The sequence below is a fragment of the Sturnus vulgaris genome, chromosome 3 (assembly GCF_052056855.1).
Source record: "Sturnus vulgaris isolate bStuVul1 chromosome 3, bStuVul1.hap1, whole genome shotgun sequence".
NCBI lineage: Eukaryota > Metazoa > Chordata > Aves > Passeriformes > Sturnidae > Sturnus > Sturnus vulgaris.
The window spans coordinates 61,465,437-61,483,333 of NC_142245.1; the positions used below are offsets into that span (position 1 = coordinate 61,465,437).

The 17,897-nt window shown below is 37.7% G+C and overlaps 1 protein-coding gene across 1 annotated transcript in view; it reads left to right on the forward strand.

Moving 5' to 3' along the window:
• The first annotated feature begins 593 nt into the window (after nt 1-593).
• Nucleotides 594-17,897, forward strand: part of SAMD3 (sterile alpha motif domain containing 3) — a 34,753-nt gene continuing 17,449 nt past the window's right edge. The window contains exons 1-6 of the mRNA XM_014874160.2: nt 594-755; nt 933-1,040; nt 1,757-1,946; nt 5,813-5,923; nt 13,271-13,456; nt 13,763-13,847. Coding sequence (XP_014729646.2) covers nt 962-1,040; nt 1,757-1,946; nt 5,813-5,923; nt 13,271-13,456; nt 13,763-13,847 — 651 coding nt within the window. The 5' untranslated portion in view covers nt 594-755; nt 933-961. The remainder of the gene's footprint in view (nt 756-932; nt 1,041-1,756; nt 1,947-5,812; nt 5,924-13,270; nt 13,457-13,762; nt 13,848-17,897) is intronic.

Sequence of the window (17,897 nt, forward strand, 5' to 3'; positions counted from 1 at the left end):
CTCGTATACTTGTCTGAAAAACTGACTCCAATAATGTTGTTTTGCTGTGGATTGCAAGCATGGTCACAGAGCACTCGGCGCTCCTTTAGGCAGCAGAGCTAAAATACACTAATAAGAAAATTCCCCTCAGAGAGAGTTTTCTGCTGCTGAGAAGTTTGCAGTGTGGAACAAGCTGTGTCTTCATAAGTAATCTTCCTCTGGGGAGGTCTCTGGTGGTTTTGAGATGTGTTGCACCCCCTCTGTATCCAAGTGAGTCCTTCAGGCAGAGGGCACACGGTGTGTGCAGGATTCATCCAGAGGGTGGATGCACCCCTTCCAGCTGCCCCAGAGACTCTGCCTCCCCAGGGTGCCCACTGCATCCTCCCGGGTACCACTGGAGCCTGGACAAAGGAACCAGCAAATAACAGGAGGACCAGTCTCCTCCCTTTCGTCTTTATTGTCTCCAGCTGTTGGTGATTCAGGGTTAAATATTTGCTGGGTACCTGTCCTGTGAGGTGGTGCAGAGAGGGTTAAGGTGCTTGATTGACTGTAAGCATGGATGTGACAGACTCCAATCTGATGATAGGGTGGTTTGGGTTTTTTTTTCCTTCTGTAAAATGTCAGCCATTTCCTGATGAGCCTGATGGTGGTGGTGAATTTCACACCTTTTTTCTTCTCTGTGTGGAAACCTGGGTGTTAATGGTACTGGAGCAGGTTGTGTTTTATAAGGAATGAGACTGTCTCAGAACAGAGGGAAACCAGCAACGGGAGAGGAGGTGAGGAAAGTGATCCAAAGAAACTGCCACTTACAACAGGCATTAGCTGGATTATTTTGCAGTATTTTTATTCAGATCATGGAGATACGTTTATTTGCTAAGTGCATTTTTTTGTTATGAAATGTTGGAGTTTGGCTTAGAGTTCAGCACAAAAATAATCCTCTCTTTTCATTTCAGAGGCAAATTTAGCTTTGCAACAACTGAAGATGGAAAGTTGGTCAGTTGAGCAAGTCTGCAGCTGGTTGAAACAGAGAAATTTAGGAGAACTAGTTCCTAAGTTCCGTGGTAAGCATTTTTGTTGTTTGTTTAGTATTTCTTGCTATGCATTTAATTGGCACTGCCTACCTTGTTTTGGTTTGGGGCATGTGTATATATGCTAACCTCAGACTTTTATAGAAATATATTAGGGTGAGAACTGACATAGATCTGATAAAGCAACGTAAGTGCACAGATTTGTTACAAAATCGGAGAAATCCTGGGGACGAGTTTAAGCCTGTATATAAATAGAGATGCCTCAAATCAGAGCTGGCAGTTTAAAAGTCTTGACAGGGCCTATTTTATGTTGAATAAATCTTTTGAAATAATGCAAATGTAGTGTGTAAATGTTTTATGTCTGAGCATATAAACACTCTACAGAAGAGTGCACAAGAAACTGTTATGTGAACAGCCTATTTCTTGTGTACTCTGTTAAAAAGCTTGATTTCCTTCATCAGCAAGTAACAGCCTCCTGTGGTTCAAGCAAGGCCTGATTTAAAGCATAAAATAGTTCCCTCACTACTTCAGTGTGTTTCAGACTTGGCTTTTTGTCAGGGGAAGATATCTGGCCAGTGATCAGGACTCCTGGTACTGCTTGGGGAAGGATGGTGGCAGCTGAAGATGACTGTCAGCAGTACAAAGCATCTTCCCATTTGACCTGCCTTCCATCATCATATTTTTAGGCATATAGAATGTAACTATAAAGCTATTTTTACAGTAATTATTTTATGCTCTTCAATCTGCAGAAGAAGAAGTAAGTGGAGCAGCTCTTCTGGCTCTTAATGATCGTATGGTGCAACAGCTGGTGAAGAAGATTGGGCACCAGGCCGTGCTGATGGACCTGATTAAAAAATACCAGCAACAGAAGAGTGGGCTGGAATCCCTCACATGCTGTTGTGAAACAGCTTCTCAGAAATTTCCAGAAGTAATCAGTGGGTAAGTTTGTTCATGGCACAGCAAATATCAGCCTGGGTATAGTTGTATTCTTTTCATGGCATTTTAAAACTGGCATTTACTAGCTCTTCAGCTGTACCTGGATTTTATATTTTGAGTATCTGTAACAAATGTGAAATATAAAATTGGATTAATACCTTGTGGTTTTAAACAGGGCATCAACATTCCTGAACCATGCCATTAACTAATTTAACTTCCTTCCTAGCCAGTTCTAGGATCTAGTTTTCATTTGGATGAAGCACTGTCAAACTTCTATTATAGCTGAGATTTTCTCTGTTTGTAAGATTAAGCTTTTGAAGAACTTACTTTTAAATTCTTGCGAGCCTTGGAGTAAAATAATGATTTAGCCAGAGATAATATTTGTGTCACAGATGTATTGAAAGTCAGTTTGTCAAAGGAAACTCTTGGTCCGGATGTAAGCCTTCAATAATCCCACAGTCAGATTATTGAAATTTATTGTGAAACTAGGTAGATTTTTAGAAAACAGATTCTAGGGAGATTGTCCTCAATGATTGTGTTCTGACTCTTGGTTGAGCAGGTTTTCTTTGTTTGTTTGGGGTTTCTTATGGGAGGGAGGAGGGGGCAGAATTTGTGGGGTGTTTTTCATTGAAGGTATTTGGGTGAGGTGTCTCTTGATTCTCCCATCCTTTCCTTCCATTCTGATCTATTTTAAATCTTGCAGGGTTATGTTTTTCTGAATGCCTTGGCTAAGGAGAGAAATCCTGACCTCTAAGTGGTCCCTGCTAAACCCAAGAATCCTGGCTGCAGGGAATGGCTTGCCATGGATGCAAAATGCATTTTTTTCAAAGGAAAGGACTAGCACTAAGGCTGCATTAGTCACAGTAGGATTAATCCCAGAGGATTAGAACTGCAGAGCATTTGCCTTCATCCAAAAGGAGTCCAGGTTGTGCACTCTGAGGTGATTAACAGCCTAAACAAAAGCGTGTAAAGCAGTGATAACTGAGTTGCCTCCAAACAACTTGAGCTCAGGAGCAGAACTAAACTGCACAGAGAGGAAAATACATCCTCTCGTCCTTGTGGAAGTATTTGTGCAACTCCTTAGGTAAATGCTCCTGCACTATTGGAGAAAAGGGGATTTGCAGGAAGAAGACCAAGTCACTGCATGTAAGATTTATCATAGGCCTGAACTATGCAATCACAGCCAGTCTCAGTTCTCTGCACCAAGACCCTGCATATTTGATTCATAGGAAGCTCCTTTTTTAAGGGTAGAGATGTATAGGTCCTGTACTTCATCCAAAGTGTGGTGGATACACCATGATTTCAGAAGGGGGTTCAGAAGCAAACATGTCCGTATGTTTAAGGCAGTTAAAATGTTGCTTTGGATATTTAGCTTTCGTCTTTGACTTTGTCAGGGATGTTTGGATAGACTGTGCCTCAGGTGTGACTGTTTCCCATGGACTTCTCAGCTCTTGCAGGTCAAGCCATGCTGTCCCACAAAGATGATGCAGTTGCAGTAGCATGAGTGCAACAGTTTTGCTGTGAAGTTCTGCAAACTCCAAAAAATCAAAAATTAAATGCTTAAAATATGAAATGCTAGAGAATATAATTTACATTAAAATCTTTCCTTACCTAGTCTCCTTCCTGGAAAATAAGATGCTGGTGTCCTTCCATTTACAGGGAAGTTGAGTAAATAAGTTGCTATCCCTGAAATATTTTTTGTATCAGCAAGAACGACAGAATAAAACCAAGCAAGTTTAAGATCCATTATTTTAGGATGAGTAAAAAAGTCAATATATTCTGTGCATTTTGGGGTATAAAATTGTGGAAAAGCACCTGTAGTGAAAAGAGTATTTTGTTACAAAACTAAAAGTTGTATCCTTACATGCGGATAGCTGTGACTCTTAACACTGCAGTGCTTTTCTTAGTGATGTAGTTCAATATTATTTTTGTTCAGTGCATCTTGAACAAAATCCTGTAAAAAAATTCTTTTGATCTAGTTCAAGGACTCATGACTAAAGTGTATGAGACACTGTTTCGAACAAATGTAAAATTCATAGTTTTGATAGCTCACAATATATGTGAACTCATGCTTCCTCCATTGCTCAGTCACATTAGGCTGAATTACAGTGAGTAGAGAAACTGTGATAAGATCTGCAGTTAGTAGCATCCACAGCTGATTGTGTGGTCCCCCTGTGGTGCCAGAAAACAATGGTGAAAACTGAGTTTGCATGCTCCCAGCCCCCTGCATGCAGTGCTTGAGCCCAGGTGAAAACCAACCATCTTTTCTGATTTGCAGAATTATTTCTCAGTCAGGCCAGTTCCCAGAGCTCGCTCACCCTGCCAGGACCAGTGACAGGGTGGAGAGGGCATTGCTCAAGGCAGGGAAGAAAGCCTCATCATCAGAGTCTCTTTCTGAAGAGTTGAAGTCACTGTGGAGCTTCCAAGAGCTCTATTTCCCTGTTGTATTTCTCTATAAATGCTATATAAAGTGCTTTTTGGTGCACTCCTGGCTGCAATGTCTTTACTCTGGTGTCCTTGGCTCATCTTCTGACTGTGTGTGAATTGTGCTGACCTCTCCTCCCTGACAGAAACAGAAACAAAGTCCTGGACATGAAATTTAGAGTGCAATAGGTGAACACTTACTGTGTGGAAGTAATAGATTTGTGAAAGGAAACCGAAAATGTGGCTTACATGTCCAGCAGTTTGGATTTAGCATCTTGTGTCTGTCATTGGTTCAGTGGAAGTGTTGTCAGTCACACAGTAGAAACTGGGCTTATGTATGAGAAGCCCACGCACAGACTTTAGCAGGTAAATACTAAGATGTGTTTCACTTTAACAATCAATTGTTTCGAAGAGCCACACAGTATACTAAGGAGTTTTTTTTGTTTGTTTCATTTAACTGCATGGCTGAAACATATTCTTTCATGGAAAGAGAGGACCCCCCTTAAAATTATGGTAAACTTTATTGTGATTTCCAATAGCAACCTTTTGTGTTGAGTGCAATTGAGGCTGGAACAGTTTCTAGAGAATTTTTAGGGTTTAGATATTCTGAAGAGATGAGGTTTAGGAGAAAAAAAAAAAACTGTTTTATGATTGCCATGAATCCTTGGCAGCATAACAGTATCCCTATCTTAGCTCTGCCTTTCCCTCAGTATGGGGTAAAACTGCTGATGTTGGCTTCCACCAACATATCTACCAAAACAAGATATAACAAGAGTATGAAGAGGGAGAGAAGTGAACACAAAGGTTAAATGGCAAGCAGTGATTTGGACTGGCTCATAGCAAAGTGGATATCTAGAATTTTTGTTGCTAGTGATGAGTTAGAGCTGGAGCAAATAGCCAGGAACAGTGGACTGTAAGACCAGGAAGCATTTGGAGATCTAGAATGGCTGGAGTAATGCAAAGCTGAATTGATCTTTTGACTTAACCTCCAGGAAAACACAACTTTTCAAGATTCTAGTTAAATAGAAATGTATTGAAATGCTGTGTAATTAGCTCTTTCAGCTCACCCCTTGTATGTTGTAATGTTTTTCCCAGAAATAAGGAGGTGCCAGGTTATGAAGGTGGAGGTTACCCTGCAGCTCTAAGGAGACTGATTTTCTTGGGATTTGTAACTGTGTAGTAATTAGAATATTACTACTAATATTAGAATATTAGCAGGCAGAACTTTCTACATTTTTTCTTTTAATTTGTCAGTTTGATAATTGAACTGAGAGGTTGATTAAGAGGTATAGCATATAATATTATGACATATTCAATATGTTAATTTTTCTCCCTTCCTGTTTCTGCCACTGGTATTTTAGAGCCTTAAACTTCCTCTTTTCTGTAAGCTACACAAGACCTGAGAGTGATTTTTTTTTTTTTTTTTTAATTCTTTTTTCTTTCAGGGCTACTGACATACAGATGTTCAAATCTTCTGGTCCTGTGGAGCAGAAAAAATATCTGTGTTCGGCTAAAAATGCAAAAGGACTGATTGATCATAGAGTGCTAAAGCAAAAGTGAGTTTATAATATATTCATTAAATTTCCTTACCTTTTGAAAATTGCACACTTCTTGCTTCATTTATACTTTACAAAAAGTGATCTTAATTACTGTAGGTCAGGTTCAGGTATATCCAGGTGTATTTAGAAAACAACAAGAACAGAAATTTATTAGGATTTGACTGAATGAAATAGCCTGATGGTGTGATTCCATTCTCAGTCCTTGCTCATTGTTTCATATATCTTGCAGAGGGCAAGATACAGATTTGTCTTTATTTATGTGATTTTTAAAAATTGTATTTTACAGATGCATTTTCGACAGCAATCTGACAAATTAGTCATTACAGAGTGGAATGTGACTATTCAATAAATTGTGTGCTGGAAGCATCTTAAATATAGCACTTGGGAAGGTAGACATGCTGATTCCATTTGCACACTCATTTTCCTTGGTTATCAAAATAAACCTGCCTAGAAACTGGAGGCAAGACAACGTGATGGGGGCTTTTTTCTTTTTCTCTTCCTATCCATGATTTTCTTCTTTGAGATGGGCAGTCACTGTTGAAAGAGAATCCTGTTCCTCTTTCAAGGCAATTATTTTCTTGTTTGCAAAGCTTTGTCTGCTTATCATTATCCCCCTTTATTTCTACCTGCTATAACTTCTCCCCCTGCTGTAGAGATGATTTAATGCTTTTAGAAGTCCTGGTACTTCAGTTTTTAAAAGAACATCCCAAAGATCCTTTCAGCATTGTCATCAAAGAAATAAATCCAAATCACTTGAACCCTTGGAATAAACCACCAATATGATCCTGCAATTTTTAGCCTGTGCTTCTAAAGGATGCTTATTTTAAATTGATTTGCCTTGGGCTGTATAAAGAGTTTTAAATGGGTTGTGTGAATCAGAGTAACCATTACACAATGTACAGTTTACAATGTACAGTTTAAATTATTGGTATTTGGCCAGGATTATACTTATAGCCTCTGTCTCTTCATTCATATCATCCAATCTGGAAAACTTAAAATTTGTGGGTTGATTTTTTTTTTTTTTTTTTTTTTTTTTTTTGTTGTTGTTGTTGGGGGCTTTTTTTGTTTGGTTTTTTGTTGTTGTTGTTGGTTTTGGGTTTTTCTCTTCGTTTGTTCATTTTAATTTGTGTGTAGTTTTGGGGTTTTGTGGTTTGTTTTTGGCTTTGGTTTTGTTTTCCCAGAATATTCATAGAGCCACAGCTTCAACAACTGTATTATTTTGCTAGAAGTGAATTAGTGGATGCCTTTATGGATTATTAATGCTGGTGAATTAGCTCCAAATTTCTCTGTGTTTCCTGTGTAGGTAGTCCTAACAACTGTGTTAAAATACACTCTTTTCTCTCATTAAATATTACCAAAATATCAAAGAAAATTGTTTAAACACAAAAATAAAGAATAAGTGGATGAAACAATTGAATATTTTTTTTCTTGTATTGAAATTGAGCATACATAAAACCAGATGAGGTTTGCAGGCTAGTCCAATGGAAAAATGCTTTGCTAGCAATGACAGAAGTAAAAACAGCCAATCTTTTTGTTAATCTCCAAAAAATATAAATCTCGAAGCAGTGCCTGTCTGTGAAGACAATAAGCTAGACATAGAGGACAATTCAATAAATACATTTTCCATATTCCTGTTTTTCTGTACTAGAGTACTAGCAGTTTTATGGCTCCTGACAGCCTGAGGTTTATCTTGTTGCTAAGATAGGCTTTTATTATTTGTAAATACCTGATACTGCTGTGGAAAACCAACCTTTTATTGGTTGGTTTATATCTTCTGTCTGCTTTTCCTCAACATATTTGCTTAGCAAAATGATGTCCCTAATGTACCCCTTTTCCACAGCTCCCATTATGATGGTCCAGCTGTTTTCCCTCAAGAGCAATGTCCTGGTCATGTTTATTTGTACATTTATTTTTTCTATAAAAACATGTTCTGTAGCTCTTGAGTGCTGTGTAACAGATTTACTGTCTGAATGCCTTGGAATAATTTGCTCAGAGCACAAGCAGGATAACAGATCTTCCAGCCAGCCTCAACTGGTTTGAACTTCCCTTTTTGCTGTGAGTTTGGAAGATGTGATCAGTGCTCAGCTAAACCTGGGCCTGCATGGGTCATTCATTTCCTCAGTGGAGGAAATGTCTTTAACTAGGCCAGTCCCACATTGTTTTTGGTCAGGCTGCAGTAACTGCACTGACTGCTGCATCTGAAGTGTCTTTAATTATGATGTATCATTCTGCTAATGATCTTTAGAGAGCTCCTTCCTTTTACTCGCCTATAACTTATACATCAGTATTGTTGGTCTGTTTGATGTGCTTTATCAGAAACACGCTTATGCTTGTGCTCTTAAAAAAAAAAAATTTAAAAGGAAAAGAGAAAAAGAGCAGCTAGCCTGAAGAATTGTCACCTAGTCAATTACTTCAAATGATTTTGCTCCATTTACACAAGAGGGCAAATATTACTTTTATATACATATGTATACACACAAATGCAGCTATAGTCCTATGGTGAAAACTTAGCAGGACTGTGTTTTTTAATGTATAGCTTAAGAGTTGCTTGGTTTCTAAGCAAAGACCTTATTCTTGATATCATCAGAATTATTTCTGGTATATGTGGTGATTTTTTTTTTTTCAATTAGCTCATATGGACATGAAAAGCAGACTTAAAATATATGGTATAAAGTACCCAAAAAACAATTTAATTTTTATGATTTCTGATAATTTCACTTCAATTGCTATTGCATCTGCACAAAACTTGTCTTATCTGTGATTTTTGGTTTGGTCTATTCAGGGATTGGGGGAGATGCTTTAAATTGAGGTTTTTAATTTATGTGTATGCTAGAATTTCTGCCACTTTTTAAAAAATTGAAAGTAAAGACAACTGGACTTGTGGTTTTGGAGGGCTTCAGGTCATCAGAGCTGAATTTATTGACATGGTGCTGTGAGTCTTCCACAGAAATTTGCAGAAAAAAAGAAATACATTGCTATGTCTTTTCCATACCAGAAATGAGCAAGTCTTACAAATGACTTGCAGAAGATACCAATTGCATTGCCTTATTAAGGTCTAGCAAAGTTGTAACAGCAACACAACAAAAATTCAAAATTTCTTTGGATACAGTATAACACATCTTACAGGAGTGAATACGAATAAACCCTGTTTCTTTTAAATAGCCTAATTTAGCTCTCAGTCAGATTCCCTAAGGAATCTAAGGAGCATTTTTTCTTCTCTCTGCAACCCACAGCTGCTGCCCTCTCATGAAGTGAAAGTGCAAAGCCTTCCCTTATGTGCTGCAGCTCCTCAGACTGTCAGAAAATCTGGAGTCCTTCTAGAAGAAGGTTGTGTCTGCATCTTCCAAACTTTTTTGGAAGGAGATTAATTTTGTCTGTAACTTATGTTCATACTGAATGTGATGGCTTCTGTAGAAAGGCTCCTGCAGGGGAAGCTCAAGTGGGAGCTGCCCTGGGAAATGGGCAGCCTTGGCACATCTCACAGCTCCCACATCCCAGCCTTGCTGAAGTTAACAGTGTTGTGGGTAACTTCTTTTTCAATCTAAAGGATACCTGCCCTTATGTTCAGTGAGAACTAAAAAATATAAGACATCATTAAGCACTTGGTAGACTGCAAATCCCAGGCTTTAGGGGATAACTGGGAAACCTTGTATTTGTGCTCCAAAGTTGGAAATTACAATGAAGCACTAAAATAGAATGGCATGAGGATCTTTCAGACACAAATATCAGAATTGTGAATAGAAAAACAGAGCCCTTTTTTATTGGACTATTGAGATGAAGAAAAGTTTTATTTGATATTTCATCTTCTGTCATAACTTCTTCGTTTTGATGGACATAGCCTTTGCAACCTTGAATGTTGTCATAAAGTTGAAAGCATAATATACATGTCTTAAGGAAATGGAACATATTTTTACAGCTGAAGACTTTTCCTTTCTTTCACATCTGCAAGTTCCTTGTTTTCTCCTCTGTTTCTTCCTTGGATTTGTTCCATGGACTTTATTCCAGACTACAAACCTTCAGACCAGAGTCTCTTGCTGATGTGTGATGTAGACAAATGAAAGGTTAGACCTTCATTTGTGAATAATGGGAATCTACTGGGACTTCACCCATGTGCTGGGTTTTATGTGGATCTACCAAAAAGGGGAACAACCCTTTGCTCATGTCAGCAAATTTCTTCTTAACTGCCATATCCTCTGACTAAATGGGATCTGAGCTGATACAAGATATAACAATGGGTGCCTGACTCATGGACTTTAGCATAAGAAAAGCTTGTGGCACACAGCCTATTTATGTGCGTGCTCAGTTGGCTTTTAAATCACATTTTCCCCTAAACTAAATAGATGCAGGAAACTGATCCTTCTTACTAGCTCAAGAAGCTTAAAAACAACAAAGTCTTATTATGATCTAGTATATGATCTTGTTTCTAGGTCTCTATGGCACTTTACACAGCTATCTTGATTGAGTTGTCTGTATTGATACCAAGATTATTTTTACTGACTTGTTACAGCTAATTCAGGTAGCTCTGTGTGTCTGTGTGATGTTGCATAGGGAACTGAACTTGGAGAGATGATGCTGTGTTTACTCCCCACTCTTCTCTCCAGTGTTATCGAAAACCATCGCTGAATGATCTGGGTGACACTGTAAATGTGTAACTCTGTCTTTTTGGCAGTAAAACAAGGTATCCCTGGGATTAGGGATGCCAGGGGTCATGTAATTCAAATAGATGGGTCTTTGGGGGTTCTTTGTGAGGTTTTTTTTATGTTAGTTTTTTTATTTGGTTTGTTGTGAGGTATTTTTCCATCTGAAGGAGACAAATGGCTCCTCGCTATTTTATAGCTTCATGTCTCAGTAAACATGCTGTGTACGAGCAGAGTAAGGTTACAATGGAGACAAAGAAGGAAATAGCTGTGTGAGACAGGATTGTGACTGAGTATGTTAAAGTGGCAATCTACAAAAGCTGAGTGGTAAAAGCTCTGTGAGTAGTTGTCTCCTTGCTGAGGAGCTGCTTCTTAGGATGCAGTTCCATACTGCAGCTAAGCATAGGGAGACTGGCTTGCTTCATCTGAATTGTATTTATTTCACCTCGTGAGAAGTCATTTTGGGGACTTAAATTGTGAGAAAACAAAGGAAAAGAATAATTAAGAACTTTGTCACTGTAGCTCCTTGTAACTTGCTGCAGGATTCCTAGTACCAGTAAGAAAGGGGTGTAAGTCAGAACATGTGACAGCAGAGAAAGAGGGACACTGAAATTTTGCCTGAGCTAGCCATTGGATTGATTTAGCTGTAGAATCAAAAGTCTCAAGAACTGAGAGACAAAAAAATATGTAAATTGAGATTTCGAGATTTTTTTTTTTTCAGTTTCAATATTTTGATCTAATTTCTGCCTCAGATTAGCTAGAAGAGGTATGGCTGGAAACAGGCTACATATATTTTTACCTAAATCTCAAAACTGCACGTGCACTGGGATTTATGTATAGAGCCAAGACCTTCCTTGACTGTGGAGAACAGCATTACAGCTGAACTGAACTGTTCTTTTAGTTAAACAAGTTTACATGTGAGCCTTTCTGAATATAAACTTTATGTGGAATTGTCTCTTTTCAAACAAGCTTGTATTTCATTGTGAAATATTACAGCACATGTTTAACATGACTTCTCAACAGCGATGAGTCCAGCTAAAACTAGTAAAATATTTAATCTCATGCACTATGGAGACCAGAAGAATTTTTTTATCTCGTCTGGAGAGCAAGGAAGTATTTTGTCTTAGGTAAGGTAAATGAAGATAAATGAAATTTAGAGTATTTTTATTTCTGTGCCAAGTGTGAAGGGACTGATGGATGAGAGAATTGCCGTGATTCCCTGACTATTAGCCATCCCAACTGCAAGAAAGATTTATTTTCTCAGGTGAATGAATGTAGTCCAGTATGCCCAAATGGAACCTGCTATAAACCCTACTACTTTTTGAAATGACTCTTCAGTTTCAGTGGTATTGCCAAAAAAAGGAATTTCAGTGCTGTTTAGATGAAAAGTACTGTAAATTTTGAACTTTTGTCCACTTTTGAGCCATTTTTAATGGTAGCATGTTGAAAACATTGTGTAGTAACTTGCAGCCTGCATGCCACATCACTTCCCTAAGGAAAGTTGGTGAAGGTACAGGATGCAAACTTAAAGGCTGCAGAGCTGCTCACTGATGCTGCATTGAACATCTGCACTTTGTTTGCATAGGAGGGATTTCCCAGTGATTTCAGAATCTAAGTTGGGTCTTATTTTCCTATTTGTGTATAAGTTTATCACCAAAAAAGGACATGAATGTGTCTATGTGGATATGTTGTCACTTCCTGCATAACTTTGCCTTCTTTTGATACTGCACAGTACTAACAGAACTTCACTGCACTTTGCATCCACTGGTAACTATCTGTGTCCCATGAAATCTAGTGAGCTTGGAAAGACAGCAGCCTTGACCATTTTGTGCCTGTTCTGTGTGGGGAAATGGTAGTGCTGTGAGTACTTCTACTGATGTTAGGAGCAGAATACAGTACTGAAACTATATATTTTTTTTCCTCAGCACTGCATTTCCACTTGTGGTAGGCCTGGGGTTGGTGCAGTTATATCAGGGATATAGAGTTTTTGTTAGCCCACAAGATATATTAAAAGATGCCAAGGAGGTGTGGCAGCATAACCAGGTCAGAAAGGATGACCAACCTACTCAAGAAAGTGTTGAGACTATAACAGGCCATTGAGCCCCACTTTGCCCTATGCTCTTTCAGAATGAGGATTTGGGCAGCCATGGTGGTAACCTGCCTCAAGCTCACCCCAGCTGAGGTGTGACTTCTGTAAATAGCAGCCATGGTGTTTTTGTGGCTGGAGCTGCTGGGCTGTGTCTGCTTTGGTTCCAGACATGAGCTGATGATAATTGCCTTTATCCCTTCCTTACCTTCCCCTCTGGGAGGACAGCCTTAACTAATGTCACATATAGTATTTTATCCAATTAACCTGTTTGTCTTACTAGAGAGGAAACATATTATAAATGAAGACAGATAAAGATTTTTTGCAACTGTGGCAAGCCCCCACTGACTTCTGTTCTGCTTTCTGCTTTCAGTTAGGAACCACCTCCTACTGTCTGCTGGTTATAACATTCCACATTTGACATGTAATTTTTAACTCTGTATATATCGATTGCTGCTTTTGTAGGCATTCTTTATGGAGAAACAAAGACAGTAGGCCTTGAATTTCTATAGCAATAATTTTCCCTTGTCTTGCATTTTTCCATGTATTTTTCTTTCCTTCCTGCCTGCATTTCCATAGAAGAAAGATGTGATGGTGATGATACAATCCTTTCTTTTACAGAAAAAACCTGAAATCATTTTTTGCAATACACAAGACATTGCAGTGGACAAGTTCTTATGCTTTGCCAGACTTCCCTTATGATGTCAAATGCATATTAGCAGAAAAAAAATGCCCTGATCACAGTATGAGAATAAGGATTATTGAATTTTTACAAGCAGACATGACAAAATACCTAGAAGGATCACTGTAAGTAAACACCATTAAATTTATTTTGGGTCATTACCTGTTGTCTGCAGATATAAATTTTCAAATGGACGTAAAGTTTTCTCTAATATATTTGCTTAAATAAAGGAGGCTAAGGACCTGAAACCTTCTGAAACCAATAGAAAGATTTCATGCAAGCTTTTAAGCTGTGCCTTTTGTTATGTGGAAGGCAATTGATTGCCTGAGAAATAGTCAGAAATAGTTTAATGTAGATCAATATAGATGCCAGTATTTAATACTGTCTAGAAAACCAAGTATTTCTTTTCCATCTCCATCTTGTTTGCACAGGTATCCGAACAGTCAGCAATATAACATTGTTGTCAATGCTCTGCTCCAGGCATACCCATTCCTTGATGAAGATGGGAATGGCTTTGTAAGTATTGTGGGCTTTTCCCACATAATCAATCACAACAGAAGAAAATAATCTAGTTCAGAGGAAATCAATATCAATTTCTTGTATGCTGGCTCTATTCAGAGCACACACACTTGGCTTTGTTTGGCAAATCAGTCCTATTTCATCATGTCAATTAAAGATTAATCCAGGTATAGCTGTACCTCAAAGCTACCATGAGATCATGCAGATCTGTACATGAAATCCCTGTTTGCTTGCTGGGAACATTTTTTTTCTGGACTGATTTCTGCCCAGGGATAAAATTAAATCTGATTTTTTTTTCTATTTTTAGAAACAAAGAAACCAGCTCTTTAGGAAATTGTCTGTATGAGGACTAACGTGATTGAGGCTCTTGCAATGTATTATGGTTGTTTGTGTGTTAAATATGAAACTACAACATGCAGTAATACTAGTGGTTTAAGAAATCTAGGCCTAATTTTTTAAAAAAACATTTAAAAACAAATTTTGTAATATTGTTGGGGGAAATAACAGAAAGCAGTGGAAGGAGATGATTTAAATTTGAACTATTTTTTTTTCACTTGTGATCCAGAATATCTGTCTGTGGTCTCAGAGGACAGTGGTCACCTTTTCACCTCACATCATTGCTTTGCCATGTGATACTTTTATATCATCTTGTAAAAGCTTGTGAGCCTCAGTGGGGACTGTTAGCTTTAAACATATATAACTACATATCTCACATGACATTTCTGTAGAAAGCAAAATAATTTTGGGAATAAAAAAAAGTTAAGGCTTAAGGGCTAACTATTCTAGTTCTCCCCTGAGCCCAGACGTTGTTGAAGGGACTAAAGAAAACAAACACATCTCAAAGAGAAGAGAGGGAGCAAAAGGAGCAGAGTGAAACAGTCTATCCTCATTTCTAATCAGCATACCTCTCTCAATACCCCAATGGTGATCCTTGGGCAGGGTCCTGAGTAATGCTATGGTTTCTTCTGGCTCCCTGTGTGACAAGGAGCTGGAATGATATTCAGCTTCTTCCAAAGACAATTTTACAGCCCTTAACTTTTAAAAATGGTTTTAAAACAGAGATCCTTAAGCTAGGTTTTCAAAGGGCTTTAATTGCAGTAGGGCCATGGGCTGAGTGAAACTACTTCTGCTCTTTAGAACAGAGATTCTTTAGGGCAGAGATTTCATAGTGGTTGTTTATCTTTTGATCTTTCCCCTATTCTTACTAGAAAGCGTATCTGGCAATAACTGCAATAAGTAAACAAGCAAGCTGGAATTAGCAGTTTGCAATATTGCATATTGCTAGTCTGCTACTTTCTGATCCAGCCCCTCTCCAGTGCTTGTACTGAGACAGGAAAAACTGCACAAAAGGTGTATGCCTGCATTCTTAAGTTTGGAGGAGGGGTTAAGAATGAATTCATATTTTTTATTGGCCCTACTGTTAGACATTCTCTTCTTCCTTCTTGATCATAAACACTGTAAATACTTATTTTTTCTTGATCTGAGACAGTTGTGTGTTACAATAGTAGCAGCTTAAAACAAACACTGCAATATATGCATAGCTACCTATCACAAGACTTGCAGTAATATTGAATTCCTATACCTTTAAGAAGTAAATGAACAGCAAAAAAATTGACAACAAACATTCTCTTTTTTTCCTCAAAAGAATCTTCTGCAGGTCAAGAAGCAAAATTTTTGTAGGCTCTTCTTTTAAAACTCCCTCTGGCTATTAAGGGACAATAATTGTAGTACATTAAAGCACTTAAGAAATCGACCATGAATAAAATTCAGAGGAAAAGGGGACTGATAGGTAAGTGTAGGAAAGGAAAACTAACATGAGAGTAGTATTTTAAGCAAAAATGCCAGTTAGATTCCTTGTTAAATAGCATTTATATATAAACTTCTCATAAACTGGGGAGGCAGTTCTTATAATGTGGTTTTGGTGCCTACATTGGGAAGAGAGGAATAGCACTCTGTAAATTCTTATTTCTCTGTGGACTCCAAAGAGAGCCTTGGGTGGGCAGCTGTGCAGAGATGTCAGTGTTTGAGAGATAAGACACGAAAAGGAGGTGGCAAAGGCTGGAGAAGGACACACCAAACATGGCAATTCAGCAGGGCTGGCCTCTGAGAATAATGGTTTCCAGGAGTGGTAGAGCAATAAAATTATTGGGGTCTATTTATTTCAATTACTGGACTTACAATTTCTTTTCACAGCTGTAGGAAAAATAAATTGTTGCATTTTAAAAACCAAAAGGGCTGAGTGCAGTTTGGAGTACCAAGTTTTACATTCCCTCTGGTGTACTGAAGCTCACTTTTGCTCCAGAATCTTCATGACAGGAAAAAAATTACTTGTAAAACTTGGAACATTCAATTTTTTTTTTTTTTGTTTGTGGGGTTTGTTTCTGAAATTCCGGTCTTTTGTTTCCCAAAATACTTATTTACACTTCCAAATTATTTTAAACAAATAATTTAAACAATGAATGTCTCATATAGAACTATAGTCTAATACTTTCGATCTCATACTGTTGCAATGAGAGGTCATCAAAAGTCTGTAGTTTCAAGATTTATTAGTAGATTATTCACAATTCTGACTTTTTGGTTAAAAATTTTCCCATTTAATTTTGTAGTATGGAAAAAAATATACTTCTGTGCCATCAGTCCTTTTTCAAACTATATCCAATTAAATAAAGTTAGGACAATGATTATGATCCTAAATAAATTCATTTAGAAATAAAGTAATGAATAAAGCCACTTATGTACTATGAGTTTTAAAAGAATGTTACTTATGAGGTCAGTCTAGAAGCAGGGATTAAGAATTATCTAAAATTCTAAATGATTTTTTTTTTAATTTTTCTACTTATAATAAAACTCATTTAAGAAATCTGTGGGGTACTTGGAGTGAAATTAATTCCAAGATTAATTTTTAGTAAGAGTGCTTTACAGTGACTATGTAAGCAAACTTTCCCATGGTATTTCCTTCTACTTACAGAACAATGCTATCCTAAACTAACATGACATTTAAAAAAAAGAAATTCTTCATTTAATCGTGGAATAGTTTATTAGATTTGTGGTGTATATTGCAGCCAGTACAGTTTTTCTAAGTTACAGACAAATAGCTTGTACAGAAAAAGCAAAGGTCATAAACACAGCAGTCAAAAACAAATTGGTATGACATTGTTTCTTGATGATTTGCAAGATATTCTCTCTATCTGTGTTTGTCCATTTTACAAAGCCGAAACCAAGCAATTTGGAAAGAATCATTTCCCTTATTCCATTTCATTTCACCCAACCTTCTGAAAATCGTATGGTTCCAAGGAAACATGACACGAGGAAGGGAGAGAGGGCTCTCTCCTCCAGGCCACTTGCCAGTGGCTTTGCATAAGCAGCTGCCTTGAGCTCGTGGCTGTCAAGTGCTGCCTGTGAAACCCAGGATGCTGCTGTTGACATGCCCGATTTATGTAACTGCTGCACACAAAGTGATTATTTGCTAGTAAAATACTGCTTTTAATCTGCGTGTAATCCTTTCCCTCCTATGTCAGATAGACACGGGCTAATCCTTCTAGTCCTTTACCAGGAAAGTAAACCTTCCTGAGGTGGTGTTTGGGGGAAGCTGGGGAGAGCAGGAAAATTATAAGAAAATAAAGTTGTTGGTTCAAAAATAGTAACAAAAACATCCTTTTAAAAGGATGCATTGCCCACAAGGGAAACCACATAAATGTATCTGCTTGCAGTCACATTCTGAAAATAGGTATGTGAGAAGGGACTTGCCTAAGTTTATGGCAATCCTATTACAGAAATAGATTTAATTCAATTTCTTAATTTATTGAGGCACCCGGAGGATGAAACAGCTGAAAGTTTTGAACTTTGTGGGGTATTTAAAGCCTTGTATAGGTGTCAGCATATTCTTTCATGTGAAAGAATAAGCAAAAATATTTTCTAGCCAAATAAAGACTTTCAAAAGAAAGAAACTGTGTGAAGCTCAACTACAGGGATGCTTAAATTGTCATCTGCTAATATATTCTGGGATGATCGTGTTTTAAAATATTATAACATCTGTTAAACACTTCA